The following is a 22,437-nucleotide window of genomic DNA, read 5'->3' as shown; positions in this document are numbered from 1 at the left end:
ATCTACTATTTCTACCTTCATAGTTTAAAGGTTCGCAGAAGGACTTTCCACACATTATGTCACCACAATCTACCTGCAGCCACTCTCTACAAAAACATATAAAAGTGATTTGATTAAATTTCCAGTACCTGTTGATTCTTTTCACCCTCTCACCTGAGAACTGCATGTGATTGTTGCCCCACTGCCCAGCACGGAAGACCGAGCACCTCAGCACAATGCCAGTATGACCATGAGACACCAGATTCAACTGGTGGCAGAACTAGCAGGACTCCAGGAAGACTTTCTACAATTATTTTTATTCTGTTTTTCTTAAAGATATAATGGGGGTGACTGAAGTACTGAAATATTTATCCATATTAATACCTAGTTGGAAATCTCTATACAGTATCATTGCTTTAAATTCTTCTCTACATGTGCAGAGATCTTGAAAGTCGCAAATGTTTACTTGCCAAATTAAAAAAGGCAAACATGCCTTACCACTGGATTGCTATCCAGCCAATGATGGCTTTGCAGGCACACTACAGAAGGTTGTGTCCCACAAACACTATGCCTGTTAAGGAAGCAAATTATAAGAAAAGGCGAACTAGGTTAACAAACACTCACCCTCATTTGTCTACATTCTACGTTACACAAACTGCACACGTGGGGGAACCTCAGTGCAGGGACACCATAGTAATCATTCATCAACTTGGGTTTTGGCAATCCCTTCTTCACCACTAGAACTGTTCGTTTGATTCCATGAGCACTCTCATCTCGCGAAGGCTCCATTGGATAATTCTGGGGCGGACGTTTAAAATCTTCATTCCAGGTACCTTCCCTCAGTGCTTCACGACTGTAATGCATGTTCTGGCTCTCCATAGGTCTATCCCGATAGTCGTACTGTTGCCCGTGCCCATAATCTACCACACTGCTCTGTACTTCTCTTCTGTAGTCTTTGTCTTGTAGCTTGTATGGCTGATCGTAGCTGCTGGATGGTTGCTGCTTGTTCATTTTCCGCATTCTTATTTCTCTTAAAATGTACGGCATATTTTCTGGCGTAAGCTTTTCATCTGGGTAACGACTTAGCTCTTCCAGATCTTCATTCGACAGGCCAAAGTTTGCCAAGATGTTAGATGCCTTCATTGTGTCATGAAAACGCTGAACTGCAGATCTCTGGTCTCCACTTGGAGGTGCAGGCGTTCCAGTGTTCCCATATCCTGGTCGAAAACCTCCAGATGAAGGACTCTGGTAGGAGGACCACTGAACTAAGCCTACATTATTCCCAGGTTGCTTCATCATTGCCATGTTCATTCCACCAAAGTTGCCTTGTGATGCTCCTTGAGGTCCCATTCCCATTCCCATTCCTCTTCCTCCTCCCATGTAGGGTCCTGGAGTATTCATACCAAACTGGCTAGGTGGTCCTTGATTCTGGCCAAACTGGCTAGGTGGGCCTTGACTCTGCCCAAACTGGTTTGGTGGGCCTTGACTCTGCCCAAACTGGTTTGGTGGGCCTTGACTCTGCCCAAACTGGTTTGGTGGGCCTTGACTTTGCCCAAACTGGTTTGGTGGGCCTTGACTCTGCCCAAACTGGTTTGGTGGGCCTTGACTCTGCCCAAACTGGTTTGGTGGGCCTTGACTCTGCCCAAACTGGTTTGGTGGGCCTTGACTCTGGCCAAATGCCCCTCTGGCATTGAACATGGACATGCTGATCTTCACAAGAGCTTGGTTCAGAGACGCAAGAGCCGAGTTGGATACTGTTGTGGAGGCGACAGAATTCAGCTGCTGTAGGGCCAGCTGGGCCTTTATCTGGGCGAGCTGCAAATTTGCTGAGCCTAACAGAAGCGGACTGGTAATGCCGAGGTTCAATGAATTCACTGCTGGAGCACAATTTTCCAAGAATAACGCAAAGCTGAAAGTTAAAAGACAAACATTAGATTTTTACGTTTTAGGCAACTTCCACATTTAAAGGGTTTTAAAGCCAGATCAACATATTTATTCTTGACTGCTTAAAAAAAAGCTATTTTTGCAAGTAGTAAACTAAACAGAAAGACACAGTTAGATCAGGACATCCAAGATGTGATGAAATGTGTGACTGGACAAATAGAGTGGTTAACATTGGAGGCTTTGTGAAGCATTTCCACTCCATACAAAGCTTACAGTACGTATGATAATGCCAGCTATCACAACCATACGGAGGTGCACTCCAGCCTTTAAAAAAAAAAATCCAACGGAATAATTATGCTCAAGTTAGACAGAAACCCACATGTGAAGTCACTCAATAACCCCTAGGGTAGTTTCTGCAAAGTACCCCAAGTCCATAGCTTTCTGTTGCATCGTTTCTAAACAACCCAGGTAGCAATGAATTCTCTATATACTGTAACTGAAATTTAAAATCACAATGATGTGTTACGCAGGATGACTTCAGACTTGTGAAATACTATGCTAAAAGTCCCACAGACTGTCCTCTATCATTTCTATGGTTTGAAGAGCTACGGCAAATTTCAGTTCTACAGACAATGACCCAATCTTTTAAACTGCTAACACTTAATGACTTCTCATATTAGGCCCATTCTGGGGCCAGGCAAATGACCTTCCACACCTTCAACCTTCCTTTTTGACAGTCAACATGTCCACAAAGTGCATCCTTCTACAATAACCTAAGGGCTAACGTAAGCTCCTCCCACCCAAGGGCAGTCCAGGCCGTAACATACAACCTCCACAACAGGACCAGCCTGGTTCAGTTGGCATCACTCGGAATACTCAGGCTCAAGCCCCACTACAAATGATCTAAGTTGGCACTACAGTGCAGTATCGAGGAGGTGCTAACATTGCTGGAGATGTCATCTTTCATGCAGGATCAGGGATATTTGGGATCCTCTCCACGGTGTAACAGTCCCGACCAATGAGTGCCACCAAGCTCACACATGAAGAATGACCATTAGGGTGAGATACTGGAAAGGTATGGCCACCTGAAGAGATGTACAGCAGCTGCAGACATCACCTTTAGGAAGGGAGAAGGGCAGAAAAAAAATGAGCAAAGTGTTGACTTTTGTTTTTATTTGCACAGGCAATTACTGAATGCGAGACAATTATCCTATTCAACATCTACCAGCAGCTTTAACATAATTGTAAAATGTTGTCAGTTTGGCTCAGTTGATAACATTCATGCGTCGGAATTAGAAAGTCGCGGTTTCAAGTCCCACTCCTGGAATTGAACACGTAATGTAGGCGGCATTCCAATACAGTACTGAAGGGGTGCTGCATTGACTGAGCTGTTGTCTTTCAGAGATGATGTTAGGCCACCTGTTTAGATCTTAAGCATTCAAAGTGGTTTTCAGAGTGTCCTGGGAACCATTCCTTCCTCAGCAGCCACCGTGTACGGTTTGTGGGGTCTTGCTGGGGTGAAATTGTCACATTTGCCTATATTAGCTTCAGTACTTCAAATTGGCTCAAAGGTTCAGAAATGTACTAAGGATGTGATAAGACAAGCTCCCTTTAATTAATGATTCATCTTTATGTTTTCTTTAAAAACAAAACATAACACCCGTGTTGCACGCACTCAAAATCCACTATTGTTCTTTCCTAAATATTCATCTAAAACACTTCAGACATCGTTTAGGGATTTCTGATAACATCCCATGGTGCTCATATGAATGTTAACTACGTTAAATGGTACTTATATAAATGTAAGTTGCTGCTGTTTTCTGCTTGCTCAAGGAATGTAGCTGAGTTATACAGACCAGGAAAATCACAGGTTAACCCCCCAGTTTCTGAATTATCTCATCTAAACTGATAGAGGTAGGGACTGGCAAAGGCCTCCGCACACCTGGGCTTGACGAAAAGGAGTTGCAGGGTGGAGAGGAGCAAGGTTGCCAGTTCTTACTACGATGCAGTGGCCCCTTTTGAAATCCCACAAGCCTGGGAACAACAGAAGTAAACTTACGAGCATACGAATTAGGAGCAGCAGGCCATTCGGCCCCTTCGAGCCTGCTCCGCCATTTAATAAGATCGTGGCTGATCTGATTGTGGCCTCAACTCAACTTTCCTGCCTACCCCCGATACCCCTTGACTCCCTTGCTAGTCAAGAATTTATTTACCTCTGCCTTAAAAATATTCAATGGCCCTGCCTCCACCACTCTCTAGGGAAGAGTTCCAAAGACTCACAACCCTCAGAAAAAGTTTCTCTTTATCTACATTTCAAATGGGCGACCCCTTATTTTTGAACTGTATCCCCTAGTTCTAGTCTCTCCCACAAGGGGAAACATCCTTTCAGATTCCACCTTGTCAAGTCCCCTCAGGATCTTACCTTCAAGATCCCCTCTAATTCACATTAGCTGTGATGCCCCATGCTTGAATAATTCCAAAAAGCACAAAGCCTGGCCACTTGGCTGTGGTACCAAAATGCGACAAATGCCCCTCAAACCATTCCCAACAAGGAGTCAACATCTTCAAGAGAGGGTGGGAAGAATTAGCAGAGGACCGAAGGATAATGTTTTAAACAAAGTTGTCACACTGAAGTTAACAAAATATTGAACTGCATAGCTAAAAGAAGTCAGACGAGGTTCCAATCAAACTGCACAGCACTTTGATCAGACTGCACCTTAAATACAGTGTCCATTCTGGTCACCAAGGTACAAGGGGCCATCTAAGTACTGGAGGCAGTGAAGGGGAAGGCCATGAGCCTGATTCCCAGTGCCAGAGCTCAAAGCTTTGAGTCATATATAATAGCAAATGGTATGTGGCAAGTTGAAGCCTGGAGCTTTATCCTGAATTAAAATTGTGACAATAAGACAAGTTGACAGAAGTTCAAACTCAAAAGTAAAAAAAAAAAGACGGAAGTTAGGAAGTTCCTTGCACCAACAGTGTTGGAGTGGGCATCCAGATAGAGAAGTGGAAATGAAAATTCTAGAATCATTTAACATTCGGCAACATGGAGAAATGTAGGATCTTTCTAAATGATGAACTGAGATAGGCTGAATGGCCTTCCTCATCCATAGCTGTCTTTGACCCATATCCAATATTCTTCGGGTCAAGGACATTTTGATTTTGAAATATGATACACAATCTATACAGTTAACATGAATACTTATAGTACATTTGCAGTATTAACACACTAAGTAGCACCATGACAATCAAATTTTAATAAAACTGACACCCACTCAACTGATTAATTACAAGCTTGATACCTTAGAGTACAAGCTTACTGTCACATTCAAACTCTGCCCTGGTAGTTAAACAGCAGCTGTAGCAATTCTACAGTCAGTTACCTCATTCCACCTTAGTGAAACATGGAGAATTACACAGAGAAATGCAACAAATGCACTCCTTAATGTTATCAGGCTCAACTGTGACACCCTGCATGATGAAAAAGCCACTCACCACATTTGGGCTTACACAGAAATGGCAACCTGACCAAACTTGACCCACCACTTATGCAAGGCAACTGTCTGTACTGGGCAATTAAAGATAACTATCGCTCTCACCATAGAATAAGTTAATTACAAAGCAGCCACTTACAATATATTAAACATACCAGCTATTTCAATAATTCTTTGCATCTCGGTAGTGGGCACTTACCTTAATTTAATTTTTTGTACTTGCTCCTTTAAAAGCTTCACAAAGCAAATTTTGTTTTCTCTAATTCTGAGTATCATGTGGGAAAATGTGAGGTTGTCCACTTTGGTGGGAAGAATACAAAAGCAGATTATTTAAATGGAGACTGTGGAATGCTATGGTACAGAGGGATCTGGGTGTCCTTGTTCAGGAATCACAAAAAGTATGCAGGTACAGCAAGTAATTAGGAAGCCAAATGGAATGTTTCTAACTTCCTAACTTGCGTCTTTTTTTTTTTACTTTTGAGTTTGAACTTATGTCACCTCGTCTTATTTTCACAATTTTAATTCACGATAAAGCTCCAGGCTTCAACTTGCCCATACCATTTATTGCAAAGAGATGGAATATAAAAGTAGGGAAGTCTTGCTACAACTGTACAGGGCCTTGGTGAGACGATGCCTAGAGCATTAGTTACAGTACTTGAGGGATCTACATGCATTGGAAGCAGTTCAGAGAAGGTTCACTAGACTGATTCCTGAAATGAAGGAGTTGTCTTATAAGGAAAGGTTAAGCAGGTTGGGCCTACACTCACTGGAGTTTAGAAGAATAGAGGTGATCATATTGAAACATATAAGACTCTGAGGGGGCTTGACAGGGGAGATGGTGAGAGGATGTTTCCTTCATGGAGGAATCTAGAACTAAGGGGCACAGTTTAAAAATAAGGGGTCAGCCATTTAAAACTGAGATGAGGAGGAATTTCTTCTGAGGGTAGTTAATCTTCGGAACTCTCTTCCAGGAGAGTGGTGGAGGTTGGGTCATTGAATATATTCAAGGCTGAATTAGACAGATTTTTGATCCACAAGGAAGTCATGGGTTACGGCGAAGTGGGTTTGGAGGGGGGAGGAGGGTTAAGGCAAGAAAGTGGAGTTAAGGCCACTAGCAGATCATCCATTATCTTATTAAATGGGCGCAGGCTTGAAGTGTCAACTGACTTACTCCTGCTCCTATTTCTTATGATCTTGAATACTTGTATATGTCTTATTCCTGTATATAACTTTTTTTTATTCATTCATGGGATGTGAGCTTTGCTGGCCAGGCCAGCATTTATTGCCCATCCCTAATTGCCCTTGAGAAGGTGGTGGTGAGCTGCCTTCTTGAACCGCTGCAGTCCATGTGGGGTAGGTACACCCACAGTGCTGTTGGGAAGGGAGTTCCAGGATTTTGACCCAATGACAGTGAAGGAATGGCGATATAGTTCCAAGTCAGAATGGGCTATGGGCATTAAGATGTCTTGCAAACCAAAAAATATATATTTAACGGCTTGAACTTAGGCTCTTATAGTTTCGGTGACATTTTCATTGCATCTAGCCACTGCTCCTTGATACCTATTAAATTACTTTGAGTCATTTTTTCTGTCTTTATTTGAGTTTAGAAATACTGGTTATATCGTCCACCACTTACAACAAGCTAAACATGTCAACACTAATGCATCCGCTATAACCAGTGGTAACTGCAAGAGGAAAAAATACCGGACTGTTCATTCACGAACAGGAACAGATCCCAGTATTATTCTTTTCAATAACAGATTGCCCTGCCATTCTTCAGAAAATCACCCGCACCACCACACCTGGCCTCTTCAATGCCCTCCCTAGCTCTGTCTTTTAACCCACTCTTTCCAGCAGCCCACCCAAATGCTCATTCTGCCTGGAAATCTGTTAGCCCAAATCTCTCTCTGCGAGAGCCGCTCAACTAATCTCACTGCCCTGCCTTTTCTGTTGCCCTGCAAATCTTTTCAGATAATTAGCCAATTCTCTTTGGAAAGCCACGACTGAATCTGCCTCCACCACACTCTCAGGCAGTGGCATTCCAGATCCTAACCACACGTTGGGTAAAAATGTTTTTCCTCATGTCACCTCTGATTCTTTTGCCAATCACCTTAAATCGGTGTCCTTTGGTTCTTGATCTTTCCTCCAATGGGAACAGTTGCTCTCTAACTACTTTGTCTTGACCCTTCATGAGTTCAAACGCCTCTCAAATCTCCTCTTAATCTTCTCTCCTCTAAGAACAGCCCCAACCTCTTCAATCTATCCACCTACCTGAAGTCCATCATCCCTGGAATCATTCTTGTAAATCTTTTCTGCACCCTCTCCAATACCTTCACATCCTTCCTACCATGCGGCGCCCAGAATTAGGCAATACTCTGGTTGAGGTCGAACCAGTATTTTATAAAGGTTCATCACAACCTCCTTGCCCCTACTTTATGCCCCGACTTATAAAGAAATTTATAAATTATTTATTGATAGTCTTGAGAATTTCAATCGACTCAGCATTCACAGTCCTTTGGGGAGAGTTTTCTAGATTTCCATAACCCTTTTTGGAAAAAATACTTCAGGATTTCGTTCCCAAATAACCTAGCTCAAATATTTAAGACTATGCCCATTTTTCCTGCATTCCTCCCATGGAGAGAATAGTTTCTCTGTATCCACATTGAGTGTGGTAGCATAGTGGTGGACTAGAAATCCAGAGATCATTTGGAGACATGAGCTCAAATCCCACCACATCAGTTGGAGAATTCAACTTCAATTAATTAAATAAATGTGGAATAGAAAGCTAGTATCAGTAATGGTAACCATTAAACTACCGATTGTCATCAAACCGATCTGGTTAATCAATGTTCTTTGGGGAAGGAAATCTACAGCCCTAACCTGGTCTGGCTTATGAGAGACTCCAGGCCAAAAGCAATGTGGTTGACTCTTAACTGGCCTCTGAAATGGCTGAGCAAGCCACTCAGGTGTATCAAACCACTGCAGCGGTTCAAGATGGCAGCTTATCAAGGGCAGTCAGTGATGGACAATAAATGCTGGCCATGCCAGTGACACCCAAATCCTATGAATGAATAGATTAAAACTATTGGGACCTTTTATCATTTTAAACACCTATTAGATAACCCCTCAACCTTCTAAACAAGGGGATACAAGCACAAACCAAGTTTACGCAACTTGTCCTTCCAATGTAACCCTTTTAAGCCCCTGTATCATTCTGGTGAATCTGCAAGGTACCCCTTCCAAGACCAATATATCTTTCCTGAGGTCCAAAACTGAGCGCAGAATGCCACATGGGGTCTGACCAAGGCTCTGTACACCCAAAGCGTCACTTCCTCAGGCTCTGTACACCCAGAGCATCACTTCCTCAGTTTGAATTCCAATCCTCCTACCCTCAGGATAAAGGCCAACATTTTATTCGCCTTTCTGATTAATGTGCATTAGCTTTTAGTGATGTGTACATTTAGAAGTTGTTTAGCTTTATTAATCTGTGCCTCTACCCAACATTCTTCTTACACCACTCTGATTCCTTCCCCACCCACCCCTCCACTGCCATTAGTTATTACACTTCTCATTTTTGGTCCAGATTCACATTTATTAGAAAGGGAAATAATTCTAAATGAAATTAACATCCACATACCATAGGATTTAGGCAAGCCATACAGCGAGAAAATATTGACACCTGTACCTCAAATCTCCTGCTACCTCCCTTTTTTTCTATCGTACATACATAGAAGAAAAGTTCAATTACTAATCAGAAAGCTGAACAGTACAAGGTCAAGCAACCAGACTTCATGGGTTCGTGCCTCCTCTGCCAGAATGATTTATGCAGGAAGTCACAAAACCCAAACATCCTTTTATAAGCCCTGTGATTGCGAAGAGTTTATTCACTATAGTCTGCAAAACAAAATGCTTGTTTTGCTCCACACGTATGCCAATTATTAAACAGTTTAACAGTTCCTAGATGCATGACATAAGGAACTCACTTTAATGTGTTAATTCAGCATGGGACTAGAAAAGTTAAATGATTCAGAGTGCTAAGCCCAAAGCAAAGCTGTAGATTTCAACTGAGCCCCCGTGCACCATCTCAATTAATTCTTTAAGCCAATACACTAATGACATCAGAATGTTATTTTTAATGGCCAGACTAATTAATAGAAGAGTTAATTCTTTGATGCGGCCCTTTTACAATAATTGTTTTTTTTTTAATTCATTCATGGGATGTGGGAGTCGCTGGCCAGGCCAGCCTTCATTTCCCATCCCTAATTGCCCTTGAGAAGGTGGTGATGAGCTGCCTTCTTGAACCACTGCAGTCCATTTGGGGTAGGCATACCCACAGTGCTGTTAGGAAGGGAGTTCCAGGATTTTGATCCAGCGACAGTGAAGGAAAGGCAATATAGTTCCAAGTCAGGATGGTGTGTGACTTGGAGGGGAACTTGCAGGTGGTGGTGTTCCCATGCATTTTCTGCCCTTGTCCTTCTAGTTGGTAGAGGTCACGGGTTTGGAAGGTGCTGTCTAAGCAGTCTTGGTGCGTTGCTGCAGTGCATCTTGTAGATGGTACACACTGCTGCTACTGTGCGTCGGTGGTGGAGGGAGTGAATGTTTGTAGATGGGGTGCCAATCAAGCGGGCTGCTTTGTCCTGGATGGTGTCGAGCTTCTTGAGTGTTGTTGGAGCTGCACCCATCCAGGCAAGTGGCAGGTATTCCATCACACTCCTGACTTGTGCCTTGTAGATGGTGGACAGGCTTTGGGGAGTCACACGCCTCAGGATTCCTAGTCTCTGACCTGCTCTAGTAGCCACGGTATTTATATGGCTACTCCAGTTCAGTTTCTGGTCAATGGTAATCTCTGTTGATAGTGGGGGATTCAGCGATAGTAATGCCATTGAATGTCAAGGGGAGATGGTTAGATTCTCTCTTGTTGGAGATGGTCATTGCCTAGGCACTTGTGTGGCACGAATGTTACTTGCCATTTTTCAGCCCAAACCTGGATATTGTCCAGGTCTTGCTGCATTTCTACACAGACTGCTTCTGTATCTCAGGAGTCACGAATGGTGAACATCGTGCAATGATCAGCGAACATCCCCACTTCTGACCTGATGATTGAAGGAAGGTCATTGATGAAGCAGCTGAAGATGGTTGGGCCTAGAACACTACACTGAGTAACTCCTGCAGTGATGTCCTGGAGCTCAGATGATTGACCAACAACTACAACCATCTTCCTTTGCGCTAGGTATGATTCCAGCCAGCGGATGGTTTTCCCCGATTCCCACTGACCTCAGTTTTGCGAGGGCTCCTTGATGCCATACTTGGTCAAACGCTGCCTTCATGTCAAGGGCAATCACTCTCACCTCACCTCTTGAGTTCAGCTCTTTAGTCCATGTTTGAACCAAGGCTGTAATGAGGTCAGGAGCTGAGTGGCCCTGGCGGAACCCAAACTGAGCATCACTGAGCAGGTTATTGCTAAGCAAGTGCCGCTTGATGGCACTGTTGATGACACCTTCCGTCACTTTACAGATCATTGAGAGTAGGCTGATGGGGCACCCATTGGCCGGGTTGGACTTATCCTGCATTTTGTGTACAGGACATACCTGGGCAATTTTCCACATTGCAGGGTAGATGCCAGTGTTGTAGCTGAACTGGAACAGCTTGGCTAGGGGCGCGGCAAGTTCTGGAACACAGGTCTTCAGTACTATTGTCGGAATATTGTCAGGGCCCATAGCTTTTGCTGTATCCAGTGTCTTCAGTCACTACTTGATATCGCGCGGAGTGAATCGAATTGGCTGAAGTCTGGCATCTGTGATGCTGGGGACTGCAGGAGGAGGCCGAGATGGATCATCAACTCTGCACTTCTGGCTGAAGATTGTTGCAAATGCTTCAGCCTGATCATTCGCACGGATGTGCTGGGCTCCTCCATCATTGAGGATGGGGATATTTGTGGAGCCACCTCCTCCAGTTAGTTGTTTAATTGTCCACCACCATTCACGGCTGGATGTGGCAGGACTGCAGATCTGATCCATTGGTCATGGGATCGCTTAGCTCCGTCTATCGCATGCTGCTTACAAGGTCTGGCACGCAGATAGTCCTGTGTTGTAGCTTCACCAGGTTGACACCTCATTTTGAGGTATGCCTGGTGCTGCTCCTGGCATGACCTCCTGCACTCTTCATTGAACCAGTGTTGGTCTCCTGGCTTGATGGTAATGGTAGAGTGGGGGATATGCCGGGCCATGAGGTTACAGATTGTGGTTGAGTACAATTCTGCTGCTGCTGATGGCCCACAGCGCCTCATAGATGCCCAGTTTTGCATTGCTAAATCTGTTCGAAATCTATCCCATTTAGCACGGTGGTAGTGCCACACAACACGATGGAGGGTATTCTCAATGTGAAGGCGGGACTTTGTCTCCACAAGGACTGTGTGGTGATCACTCCTACCAATACCATCATGGATAGATGCATCTGCGGCAGGCAGATTGGTGAGGACGAGGTCAAGTATGTTTTCCCCTCTTGTTGGTTCCCTCACCACCTGCCGCATACCCGTCTAGCAGCTATGTCCTTTAGGACTCGGCCAACTCGGTCCGTAGTGGTGCTACTGAGCCACTCTTGGTGATGGACATTGATGTCCCCCACCCAGAGTATATTTTGTGCCCTCGCCACCTTCAGTGCTGTTCAACATGGAGGAGTACTAACTCATCAGCTGAGGGAGGGCGGTAGGTGGTAATTAGCAGGATTCCGTGTCCATGTTTGATCTGATGCCATGAGACTTCATGGGGTCCAGAGCCGATGTTGAGGACTCACAGGGCAACTCCCTCCCTACTGTGTACCACTGTGCCACCACCTCTGGTGGATCTGTCCTGCCGGTGGGACAGGACATACCCAGGGATGGTAATGGCACTGTCTGGGACATTGTCTGTCAGGTATGATTCCATGAGTATGACTATGGCTGTTGCTTGACTAGTCTGTGGGACAGCTCTCCCAACTTTGGCAAAAGCCCCCAGATGTTAGTAAGGAGGACTTTGCAGGGTCGACAGGGCTGGGCTTGCCGTTGTCGTTTCCGGTGCCTAGGTCGATCCCGGGTGGTCCGTCCGGTTTCATTCCTTTTTATTGACTTTGTAGCGGTTAGATACAACTGAGTGGCTTGCTAGGCCATTTCAGAGGGCATGTAAGAGTCAACCACATTGCTGTGGGTCTGGAGTCACATGCAGGCCAGACCAGGTAAGGACAGCAGATTTCCTTCCCTAAAAGACATTAGTGAACCAGTTGGGTTTTTACAACAGTCGACAATGGTTTCATGGCCATCATTAGACTAGCTTTTTTAATTCCAGATTTATTAATTGAATTCAAATTCCACCTGCTGCTGTGGTGGGATTTGAACCCATGTCCCCAGAGCAATACCCTGGGTCTCTGGGTTACTAGTCCAGTGATAATACCACTATGCCACCGCCTCCCCTAGAATAATTTAAACGTTAATACATAGTCCCCCACCCTAAGAACGGTTGGAAGATCAGCTTCGGAAGTATTATTTTCACATTTTTCAGCCAGGTGAAGGCAAACTTTTTGTACTGAATTTTCACAAAGGCAGACCTCCAGAATACCATCTGCGACTGTTTGAAAGACAATCTTCATGACTGCCTGCCTTGTTCACACCATTGCTGATGTCTGTGGTCAGCTCCCCAGCAAGTGAAGAGAGTTCAAGATTTCTTTTTACTTATTCACAAGATGTGGGCGTCGCTGGCAAGGCTAGCATTTATTGCCTAAATCTCATTACCGGAGAGAAGTTGTGGTGAGCCCCTGCCTTCAATCGCTGCAGTCTGTGTGGTGTAGGTATTCGCACAGTGTTATCAGGGGCTCCAGGATATTAACCTTGCAATGAAGGAATGATGACCAATTTCCAAGTCCAGATGGTGTGTCACTTGGAGGGGAACTTGGAGGTGTGGTTATTTTCCCATGCAACTGCTGCCCTTGTCCTTCTAGGTGACAGAGGTCACAGCTTGAGAGATGCTGTTGAAGAAGCCATGGTGAGTGGCTGCTGTTAAGCCTTGAAGATGGCACACACTGCAGCCACTGTGTGCCGGCAGCGAAGGGAGTGAATGTTTAAGGTGGAACTTAGGAGCACGAGCAGGCCATTCAGCCCATCGAGCCTGCACCGCTATTCAATATGATCAAGGTTGATCATCCACTTCAATGCCATTTTCCCCACACTATCCTCATATCCCTTTAAATAATTTGTCTTTAGAAATCTGTCAATCTCTGCTTTAAACATACTCACTGATGAGCATCCACAGTCCTCTGGGGTAGAGAATTCCAAAGATTCACAACCCTCTGAGTAAAGAAATTTCTCCTCATTTCTGTCCTAAGCGGCTTCCCCCTTATTTTGAAATTGTGTTCCCTGGTTCTGGACTCTTCAACCAGGGCAAACATCTTAGCTGCATCTACCCTGTCTATTCCTTTAAGTATTTTGTAGATTTCAAAGAGATCACCTCTCATTCTTTGAAACTCTAGAGAATACAGACCCAGTTTCCCTAATCCCTCTTCGTAGGACAGTCCCGTCTTCCCGGGAACAAGTCTGATGATGGGGTGCCAAGCGATCAGCATGCTTTGTCCTGGATTTTGTCCAACGTAGAGTGTTTTTGGAGCCACACCTCATCCAGGCAACTGGAGAATATTCCATCACACCCCTCTGACATGTGCCTTGTACATGCTTTGGGGAGTTAGGTGAGATGAGTCATGTCACAGAATATCCAGCCTCTGACCTGCTCTTGTAGCCATATTTTTTTTTTAATTATTCATTCATGGGATGTGGGCGACACTGGCCAGGCCAGCATTTATTGCCCATCCCGAATTCCCCTTGAGAAGGTGGTTGTGAGCTGCCTTCTTGAACCGCTACAGTCCATTTGGGGGAGGTATACCCACAGTGCTGTTACAAAGGGAGTTCCAGGATTTTGACCCAGCGACAGTGAAGGAACGGCGATATAGTTCCAAGTCAGGATGGTGTGTGACTTGGAGGGGAACTTGCAGGTGGTGGTGTTCCCATGTATTTGCTGCCCATGTCCTTCTAGTTGGTAGAGGTCGCGTGGTGTGGAAGGAGCCTTGGTGCATTGCTGCAGCGCATCTTGTAGATGGTACACACTGCTGCCACTGTGCGTCGGTGGTGGAGGGAGTGAATGTTTGTAGATGGGGTGCCAATCAAACGGGTTGCTTTGTCTTGGATGGTGTTGAGCTTCTTGAGTGTTGTTGGAGCTGCACCCATCCAGGCAAGTGGAGAGTATTCCATCACACTCCTGACTTGTGCCTTGTAGATGGTGGACAGGCTTTGGGGAGTCAGGAGGTGAGTTACTCGCCTCAGGATTCCTATCCTCTGACCTGCTCTTGCAGCCACGGTATTTATATGGCTACTCCAGTTCAGTTTCTGGTCAATGGTAGTCCCTAGGATGTTGATAGTGGGGGATTCAGCAATGGTAATGCTGTTGAATGTCATGGGGAGATGGTCATTGCCTGGCACTTGTGTGGCACGAATGTTACTTGCCATTTATCAGCCCAAGCCTGGATATTGTCCAGGTCTTGCTGCATTTCTACACAGACTGCTTCTGTATCTCAGGAGTCACGAATGGTGCTGAACATCGTGCAATGATCAGCGAACATCCCCACTTCTGACCTTATGATTGAAGGAAGGTCACTGCTGAAGCAGCTGAAGATGGTTGGGCCTAGGACACTACACTGAGGAACTCCTGCAGTGATGTCCTGGAGCTCAGATGAATGACCTCCAACAATCACAACCATCTTCCTTTGTGCTAGGTATGACTCCAACCAGCGGAGGGTTTTCCCCCGATTCCCATTGACCTCGGTTTTGCTAGGGCTCCTGGATGCCATTTTCGGACAAATGCTGCCTTGATGTCAAGGGCAGTCACTTTTACCTCACCTCTTGAGTTCAGCTCTTTAGTCCATGTTTGAACCAAGGCTGTAATGAGGTCAGGAGCTGAGTGGCCCTGGCAGAATCCAAACTGAGCATCACTGAGCAGGTTATTGCTAAGCAAGTGCCGCTTGATGGCACTGTTGATGACACCTTCCATCACTTTACTGATGATTGAGAGTGGGCTGATGGGGCGCTAATTGGCCGGGTTGGACTTGTCCTGCTTTTTGTGTACAGGACATACCTGGGCAATTTTTCACATTGCAGGGTAGATGCCAATGTTGTCGCTGTACTGGAACAGCTTGACTAGGGGCGCGGCAAGTTCTGGAGCACAGGTCTTCAGTACTATTGCCGGAATATTGTCAGGGCCCATAGCTTTTGCAGTATCCAGTGCCTTCAGTCGTTTCTAGATATCACGCGGAGTGAATAGAGTTGGCTGAAGTCTGGCATCTGTGATGCTGGGGACTGCAGGAGGAGGCCGAGATGGATCATCAACTCTGCACTTCTGGCTGAAGATTGTTGCAAATGCTTCAGCCTTATCTTTCGCACGGATGTGCTGGGCTCCTCCATCATTGAGGATGGGGATATTTGTGGAGCCACCTCCTCCAGTTAGTTATTTAATTGTCCACCACCATTCACAGCTGGATGTGGCAGGACTGCAGATCTGATCCGTTGGTCATGGGATCGCTTAGCTCCGTCTATCGCATGCTGTTTACGCAGTCTGGCACGCAGATAGTCCTGTGTTGTAGCTTCACCAGGTTGACACCTCATTTTGAGGTATGCCTGGTGTTGCTCCTGGCATGCCCTCCTGCACTCTGCATTGAACCAGTGTTGGTCTCCTGGCTTGATGGTAATGGTAGAGTGGGGGACATGCTGGGTCATGAGGTTACAGATTGTGCTGGAGTACAATTCTGCTGCTGCTGATGGCCCACAGCGCCTCATGGATGCTCAGTTTTGCTTTGCTAGATCTGTTCAAAATCTATCCCATTTAGCACGGTGATAGTGCCACACAACACAATGGACGTGGCTGGTCCAGTTCAGTTTCCGGTCCATGGTAACCCCAAGATGTTGATGGTGGGGGAATTTAGCAATGGTAATGTTGCTGAACGTCAAAGGGAGATGGTTAGAATATCTCTTGTTGGACATGGTTATTGTCTGTTACTTGTGTGGCACGAATGTTACTCACCATCTCTAACAGCCCAAGCCTGAATGTTGTCCCAGTCTTGCTGCATGTGGACACGCATTGCTCAGTATCTGAGGAGTTGCAAATGATACTGAGCACTGTGCAATCAACGAACACCCCGACTTCTGACCTTAAGATGGAGGGAAGATCACTGATGAAGCAGCTGAAATGGTTGGGCTTAGAACAGTGCCCTGTGGAACTCCTGCAGCCAAGTCCAGGAGCTGAGATGATTGGCCTCCAGGTACTCATTGTGCTAAGCATGGAGAGTTTCCCCCAACCCCGATTTCCATCAACATCAGTTTTACTAGAGCTCCTTAATACTGTACTCAAGTCATATGTAACCTTGATGCCAAGAGGAGTCACTCTCATCTCATCTTTGGAATTCAGCTATTTTCTCCATGTTTGGATCAAGGCTGTAATAAGGTTTGGCAGAACCCAAACTGAGCATCAACGAGCCGAATATTGCAATAAATTTAATGATATCAAACATGTTATTGTGCTCTACCTTGTCCAAATGGTAATACTTGCGATCCTGTTCATCCGTTCCAGCAGCAGGCTATTCTTGCAGATGGAGTTGTGGGGAATCATGGGGTGAGCCTGATCCCGTGTGTTCCCGGAGGCAGCACTGTTCAGCCCAACCTGACCCAAGCCCGAATGCTGGACTCAGAATATAGACCCGACCCGAACCGACACGTAGTCAGGTCTAGTCGGGTTCGGGTCAGGTAGCCAGGCTTTAATTCATGATCCCTTCCGTCACTCTGCTGGTGATTGAGAGCAGGCGAATGGTCAGTGGCCTGAATGGATTTGTCCTAGTTTTTGTGGGCAGGAAATACCTGGCAACTTTCCACTTTTTCGGGTAGATACCAGTGTTGTGGCTGCACTGGAAGAGCTTAGCTAGTTCTGGAGCACAATTCTGCAGCACTACAGCCAGAATATTGTCATAGCTCATAGCCTTTACTCTATCCAGTGTGCTCAGCTTGGAGTGATTCAAATTGGCTGAAGTCTGGCTTCTGTGATGGTGAGGACCTCAGATGAAGGCCTGGATTGATCATTCACTCGGCAATTCTTTCTGAAGATGGTTGCCAACACTCCAGTCTTGTCTTTTGCACTCATGTGCTGAGTGCATTGAGCATGGGGATGTCTCTGGAGCTCCACCTCCAGTTGGTTGTTTAATTTTCCACCACCATTCATGACTAGATGTGGCAGGGTTGCAGAGCTTTGATCTGATCCACTGGCTGTGGGATCGTTTAGCTGTCTATTGCAAGCTACTTCTGCTATTTAGCATGCATGTTATAGCTTCACCAGGTTGGCACCTCATTTTGAGATATGCCTGGTACTGCTCCTGGTATGTTGTTCTATACTCCTCATTGAACCAGAGTGCTGGCCTCCTGGCTTGACAGTAATGGTAAAGTGAGGGATATGCAGGGCTACGAAGTTATAAAATGTGGCTGAATACAATTCTGCTGCTAATGGCCCAAAGGATCCCATGGATGTCCAGTTTTGAGTTGTTAGTTCTAAATCTCACTTTTAGCACAGTAGCAATGCCACACAACGCAATGGATGATATCCTCAGTGTGAAGACAGGACTTTGTCTCCATAAAAACGGTGTGATGCACCGTTGCCATGGATGCATCTTTTTTATTCATTCATGGGATGTGGGCATTGCTGGCAAGGCCAGTATTTATTGCCCATTCCTAAATGCCCTTGCGACAGGTAGATTAATGAGGATGAGGTCAAGTAGGTTTTTCCTTCATGTTGGTTCTCTCACCATCTCCCGCAGGCCCAGTCTGACAGCCAATCCTTCAGGACAAGACCAGTTTGGTCAGTAGTGGTGCTATCGAGCCACTCTTGGTGATGGACATTGAAGTCCCCAACCTAGAGTACATTTAGTGCCCTTACTGACCTGTGCTGCTTCCAGGTGATGTTCAACATGGAGAGTACTGATTCATCAGCTGAGGGAGGGCAGTACATGGAATTCACAAGAGGTTTCTTTGTCCATGTTTGACCTGATGCTATGAAACTTCATGGGGTCTAGGGTCAATATTGAGAAATCCCAGGGCCACCCCCTCTCGAATGTATGCTACTGTGCTGTCTCTGGTGTGTCTGTTCTGCCAGTGGAATAGGACATACCCAGGGATGATAATGTAGGAATCTGGGACATTAGACTCTAGAACAGTTCCAATGGATTGGAGGGTAGCTAATGTAACCCCACTATTTAAAAAAGGAGGTAGAGAGAAAACAGGGAATAGACCAGTCAGCCTGACATCAGTCATGGGGAAAATACTAGAGTCCATTATAAAAGATGTAATAGCAGAGCACTTGGAAAACAATGACAGGATTAGACAAAGTCAACATGGATTTACAAAAGGGAAATCATGCTTGACAAATCTACTGGAATTTTTTGAGCATGTAACTATGTAGATAAGGGTGAACAAGTGGATGTGGTGTATTTGGACTTTCAAAAGGCTTTCGCTGAGGTACCACATAAGAGATTAGCGTGCAAAATTAAAGCACATGGGATTGAGGGTAAGGTACTGACATGGGATAGAGAACTGGCTGGCAGACAGGAAACAAAGAGTAGGAATAAAAGGGTCTTTTTCAGAGTGGCAGGCTAGTGGGGTACTGCAGGGATCAGTGCTAGGACCCCAGCTATTCACAATATATATTAATGATATAGATGAGGGAATTAAATGTAATATATCCAAGTTTGCAGAAGTCACAAAGCTGGGTGGAATGTGAGCTGTGAGGAGGATGCAGAGAAACTCCAGTGTTGTGCGAGTGGGCAAATACATGGCAGATGCACTATAATGTGGATAAATGTGAGGTTATCCACTTTGGTGACAAAAACAGAAAGACAGATTATCTGAATGGCGATAGATTGGGAAAGGGGGAGGTGTAGCGAGACCTGGGTGGCCTTGTGCACTAGTCGCTGAAAGTAAGCATTCAGGTGCAGCAGGCAGTTAAGGCGGCAAATGGTATGTTGGCCCTCATAGCGAGACGATTCGAGTACAGGAGCAAGGATGTCTTACTGCAATTATACAAGGCCTTGGTGAGACCACATCTAGAGTACTGTGCAGTTTTGGTCTCCTTATCTGAGGAAGAATGTTCTTGCTATGGAGGCAGTGCAGTCAAGGCTCACCGGACTGATTCCTGGGATGGCAGGTCTGGCGTATGGCGAGAGATTGGGTCGATTAGGATTGTATTCACTAGAGTTTAGAAGAATGAGAGGGGATCTCAGAAACTTACAAAATTCTAACAGGACTGTAAAATTCTAAGAGCAAATGCACATGGGATACAGGGTAACGTGAAAAGGTGGATTCAAAATTGGCTTAGCTGTAGGAGACAGAGAGTGATGACAGACGGCTGTTTTAGTGACTGGAAGCCAGTGTCCAGTGGGGTACTACAGGGATCTGTGCTGGGTCCCCTTTTGGTTGTCATTTATACAAACTACATAGATGACTATGTGGGGGGTAGGATCAGTAAGTTCGCGGATGACACAAAGATTGGCCGAGTGGTTAACAGTGAGGTTGAGTGTCTTGGGTTACAGGAAGATATAGGCGGTATGGTCAAATGGGCAGAAAGTGGCAGATGGAATTTAACCCTGAAAAGTATGAGGTGATACACTTTGGAAGGAGTAATGTGACACGGAAGTATTCAATGAATGGCCTGACACTGGGAAGTTCCGAGGAACAAAGGGACCTTGGCGTGTTTGTCCACAGATCTCTGAAGGCAGATGGGCAGGTTAATAGGGTGGTGAAAAAGGCATATGGGACACTTGCCTTTATCAATCGAGGCATAGATTACAAAAGCAGGGAGGTCATGTTGGAGTTGTACAGAACTTTGGTAAGGCCACAGTTGGAGTAGTGTGTGCAATTCTGGCCACCATATTATAGGAAGGATGTGATTGCATTGGAGGGGGTGCAGAGGCGATTCACCAGGATGTTGCCTGGGATGGAATATTTAAGCTATGAAGAGAGGTTGGATAGGCTTGGGTTGTTTTCGCTGGAGCAGAGAAGACTGGGGGGGTGACCTGATCGAGCTGTACAAGATTATGAGAGGCATGGACAGGGTGGATAGGGAGCAGCTGTTCCCCTTAGTTGAAGGGTCAGTTACGAGGGGACACAAGTTTAAGGCGAGGGGCAGGAGGTTTAAGGGGGATTTGAGGAAGAACTTTTTTACCCAGAGGGTGGTGACGGTCTGGAATGCACTGCCTGGGAGGGAGGTAGAGGCGGGTTGCATCACATCCTTTAATAAGTACCTGGATGAGCACTTGGCACGTCATAACATTCAAGGCTGTGGGCCAAGTGCTGGCAAATGGGATTAGGTAGACAGGTCAGGTGTTTTAATGCATCGGTGCAGACTCGATGGGCCGCAGGGCCTCTTCTGCACTGTATTATTCTGTGATTCTGTGACTGGACGGACTAGATGCAGGATGGATGTTCCCAATGGCGGGGGAGTCCAGGACCAGGGGTCACAGTCTAAGGATAAGGAGTAAGCCATTTAGGACTGAGATGAGGAGAGATTTCTTCACCCAGAGTGGTAAACCTGTGGAATTCTCTACCATGGAAAACAGTTGAGGCCAAATCATTAAATATATTCAAGAAAGAGTTAGATATCGTTCTTAGGGCTAAAGGGATCAAGGGAGAAAGCGGGAACAGGTTACTGAGTTTGGATGATCAGCCATGATCGTATTGAATGGCAGAGCAGGCTCGAAGGGCCGAATGGCCTACGCCTGCTCCTATTTTTCTATGTTTCTATTGACTAAAAAGTATGAGTCTGATATTATAGATATGTCAGGATGTTGGGATCACCACAGGGCCGAAGAAAAATAAAAATAAAGCATCTCATGGAAGGAGGCTGAACATTGCCTAAAGAAGAAAAGCACAGAAAGGTACTATTGAAAGCATTTCTGCTTTTTTAATACTGTGCATTACTTACAAAAAAGACCTCTGGAGTTTGAATGTATTGCTCCCAATTCCTAATATGGGCCCAAAGAAACAGTGTGCTGGGGTATATGCATTCTTATGACATCCAATGCTCTGCTACCCATGTCCTATTTCCCCATCGCCTCTATCCTCGCCTCCAGTCCAGCACACAAGTCTCATCCTTGTTTTCAAATTCATCCATGGCCTCTCTCTATCTCTAACCTCCTGCAGCCTTCCGAGCTATCTGTGCTCTTCCAATTCTACCCTCTTACGTATTCCCCATTTTCACTGGCAGCCAAGCTTTCAGCTGTCTAAGCCCTAATCTCCAGAACTCCCTTCTCGCATTTTTCCACCTCTCTCATCCTTTAAGTTGTTTCTCAAAACTTGTCCTTTTTCCAAGCTTTCAGCCATCAGTCTTAACATCTCCTTACATGGTTCAGTGTCAAATTTTGTTTGATAATCACTCCTGTGAAGTGCCTTGGATGCTTTACTATGATAAAGGCACTATATAAATGCAAATTGTTGAAGAGAAAGTTGAACACTGAAGGACTACACCTAATACATCCTGCCATTTTTCAGTAGTCATCTTCTGCATCAACCACCGGGGCAATGCCCAGTAAAGAAATGATCTAGATCACTGGCCTGAACTCATTCATGTTCTTCAAACCTCTCTTCACTGTGCCTTTGCTTGCCTAATCCTTCCTGCCTTCTGCACAAAGTCTCATCTCCTCTTCGTAAAATACCTCGAGACATCTATGTGAGGGATGCTTTTTCAACGCACATTTGAATTGTCTCACACAACAGCTACTGCATCAGTGGAATGGGCTCCTATATCAATGCAATAAGTTCTTTCTTCAATTTGGTTCCCAGCAGCATGATCCTTTAAGAGTCAGCTTACTTCAGGTGGAAAAACTCTTACCATTGAGTCAGAAGGTTGTTGGTTAAAGAACCACTTCAGACTTGATCAAATGCAGCAAACACAGCCAAGTGCCAATAGCAAGTCATGAAGCAGTATCATCTGAATCTGTATGAAACATGAGCCAATGAAAAATAAAGCAATGCTCTCTT

The 22,437-nt window shown here is 45.3% G+C and overlaps 1 protein-coding gene across 1 annotated transcript in view; it reads right to left on the bottom strand.

Annotated features, from left to right (window-relative positions):
- The window catches only part of LOC137377669 (zinc finger protein 638-like), a 172,880-nt gene that overhangs the window by 118,591 nt on the left and 31,852 nt on the right, over positions 1-22,437 (bottom strand). Inside the window, exon 8 of the mRNA XM_068047574.1 lies at positions 604-1,888. Coding sequence (XP_067903675.1) covers positions 604-1,888 — 1,285 coding nt within the window. The remainder of the gene's footprint in view (positions 1-603; positions 1,889-22,437) is intronic.

This window comes from Heterodontus francisci, chromosome 1 (assembly GCF_036365525.1).
Source record: "Heterodontus francisci isolate sHetFra1 chromosome 1, sHetFra1.hap1, whole genome shotgun sequence".
Classification (NCBI taxonomy): Eukaryota; Metazoa; Chordata; class Chondrichthyes; order Heterodontiformes; family Heterodontidae; genus Heterodontus; species Heterodontus francisci.
This window is presented reverse-complemented; position numbering and strand designations above follow the sequence as displayed.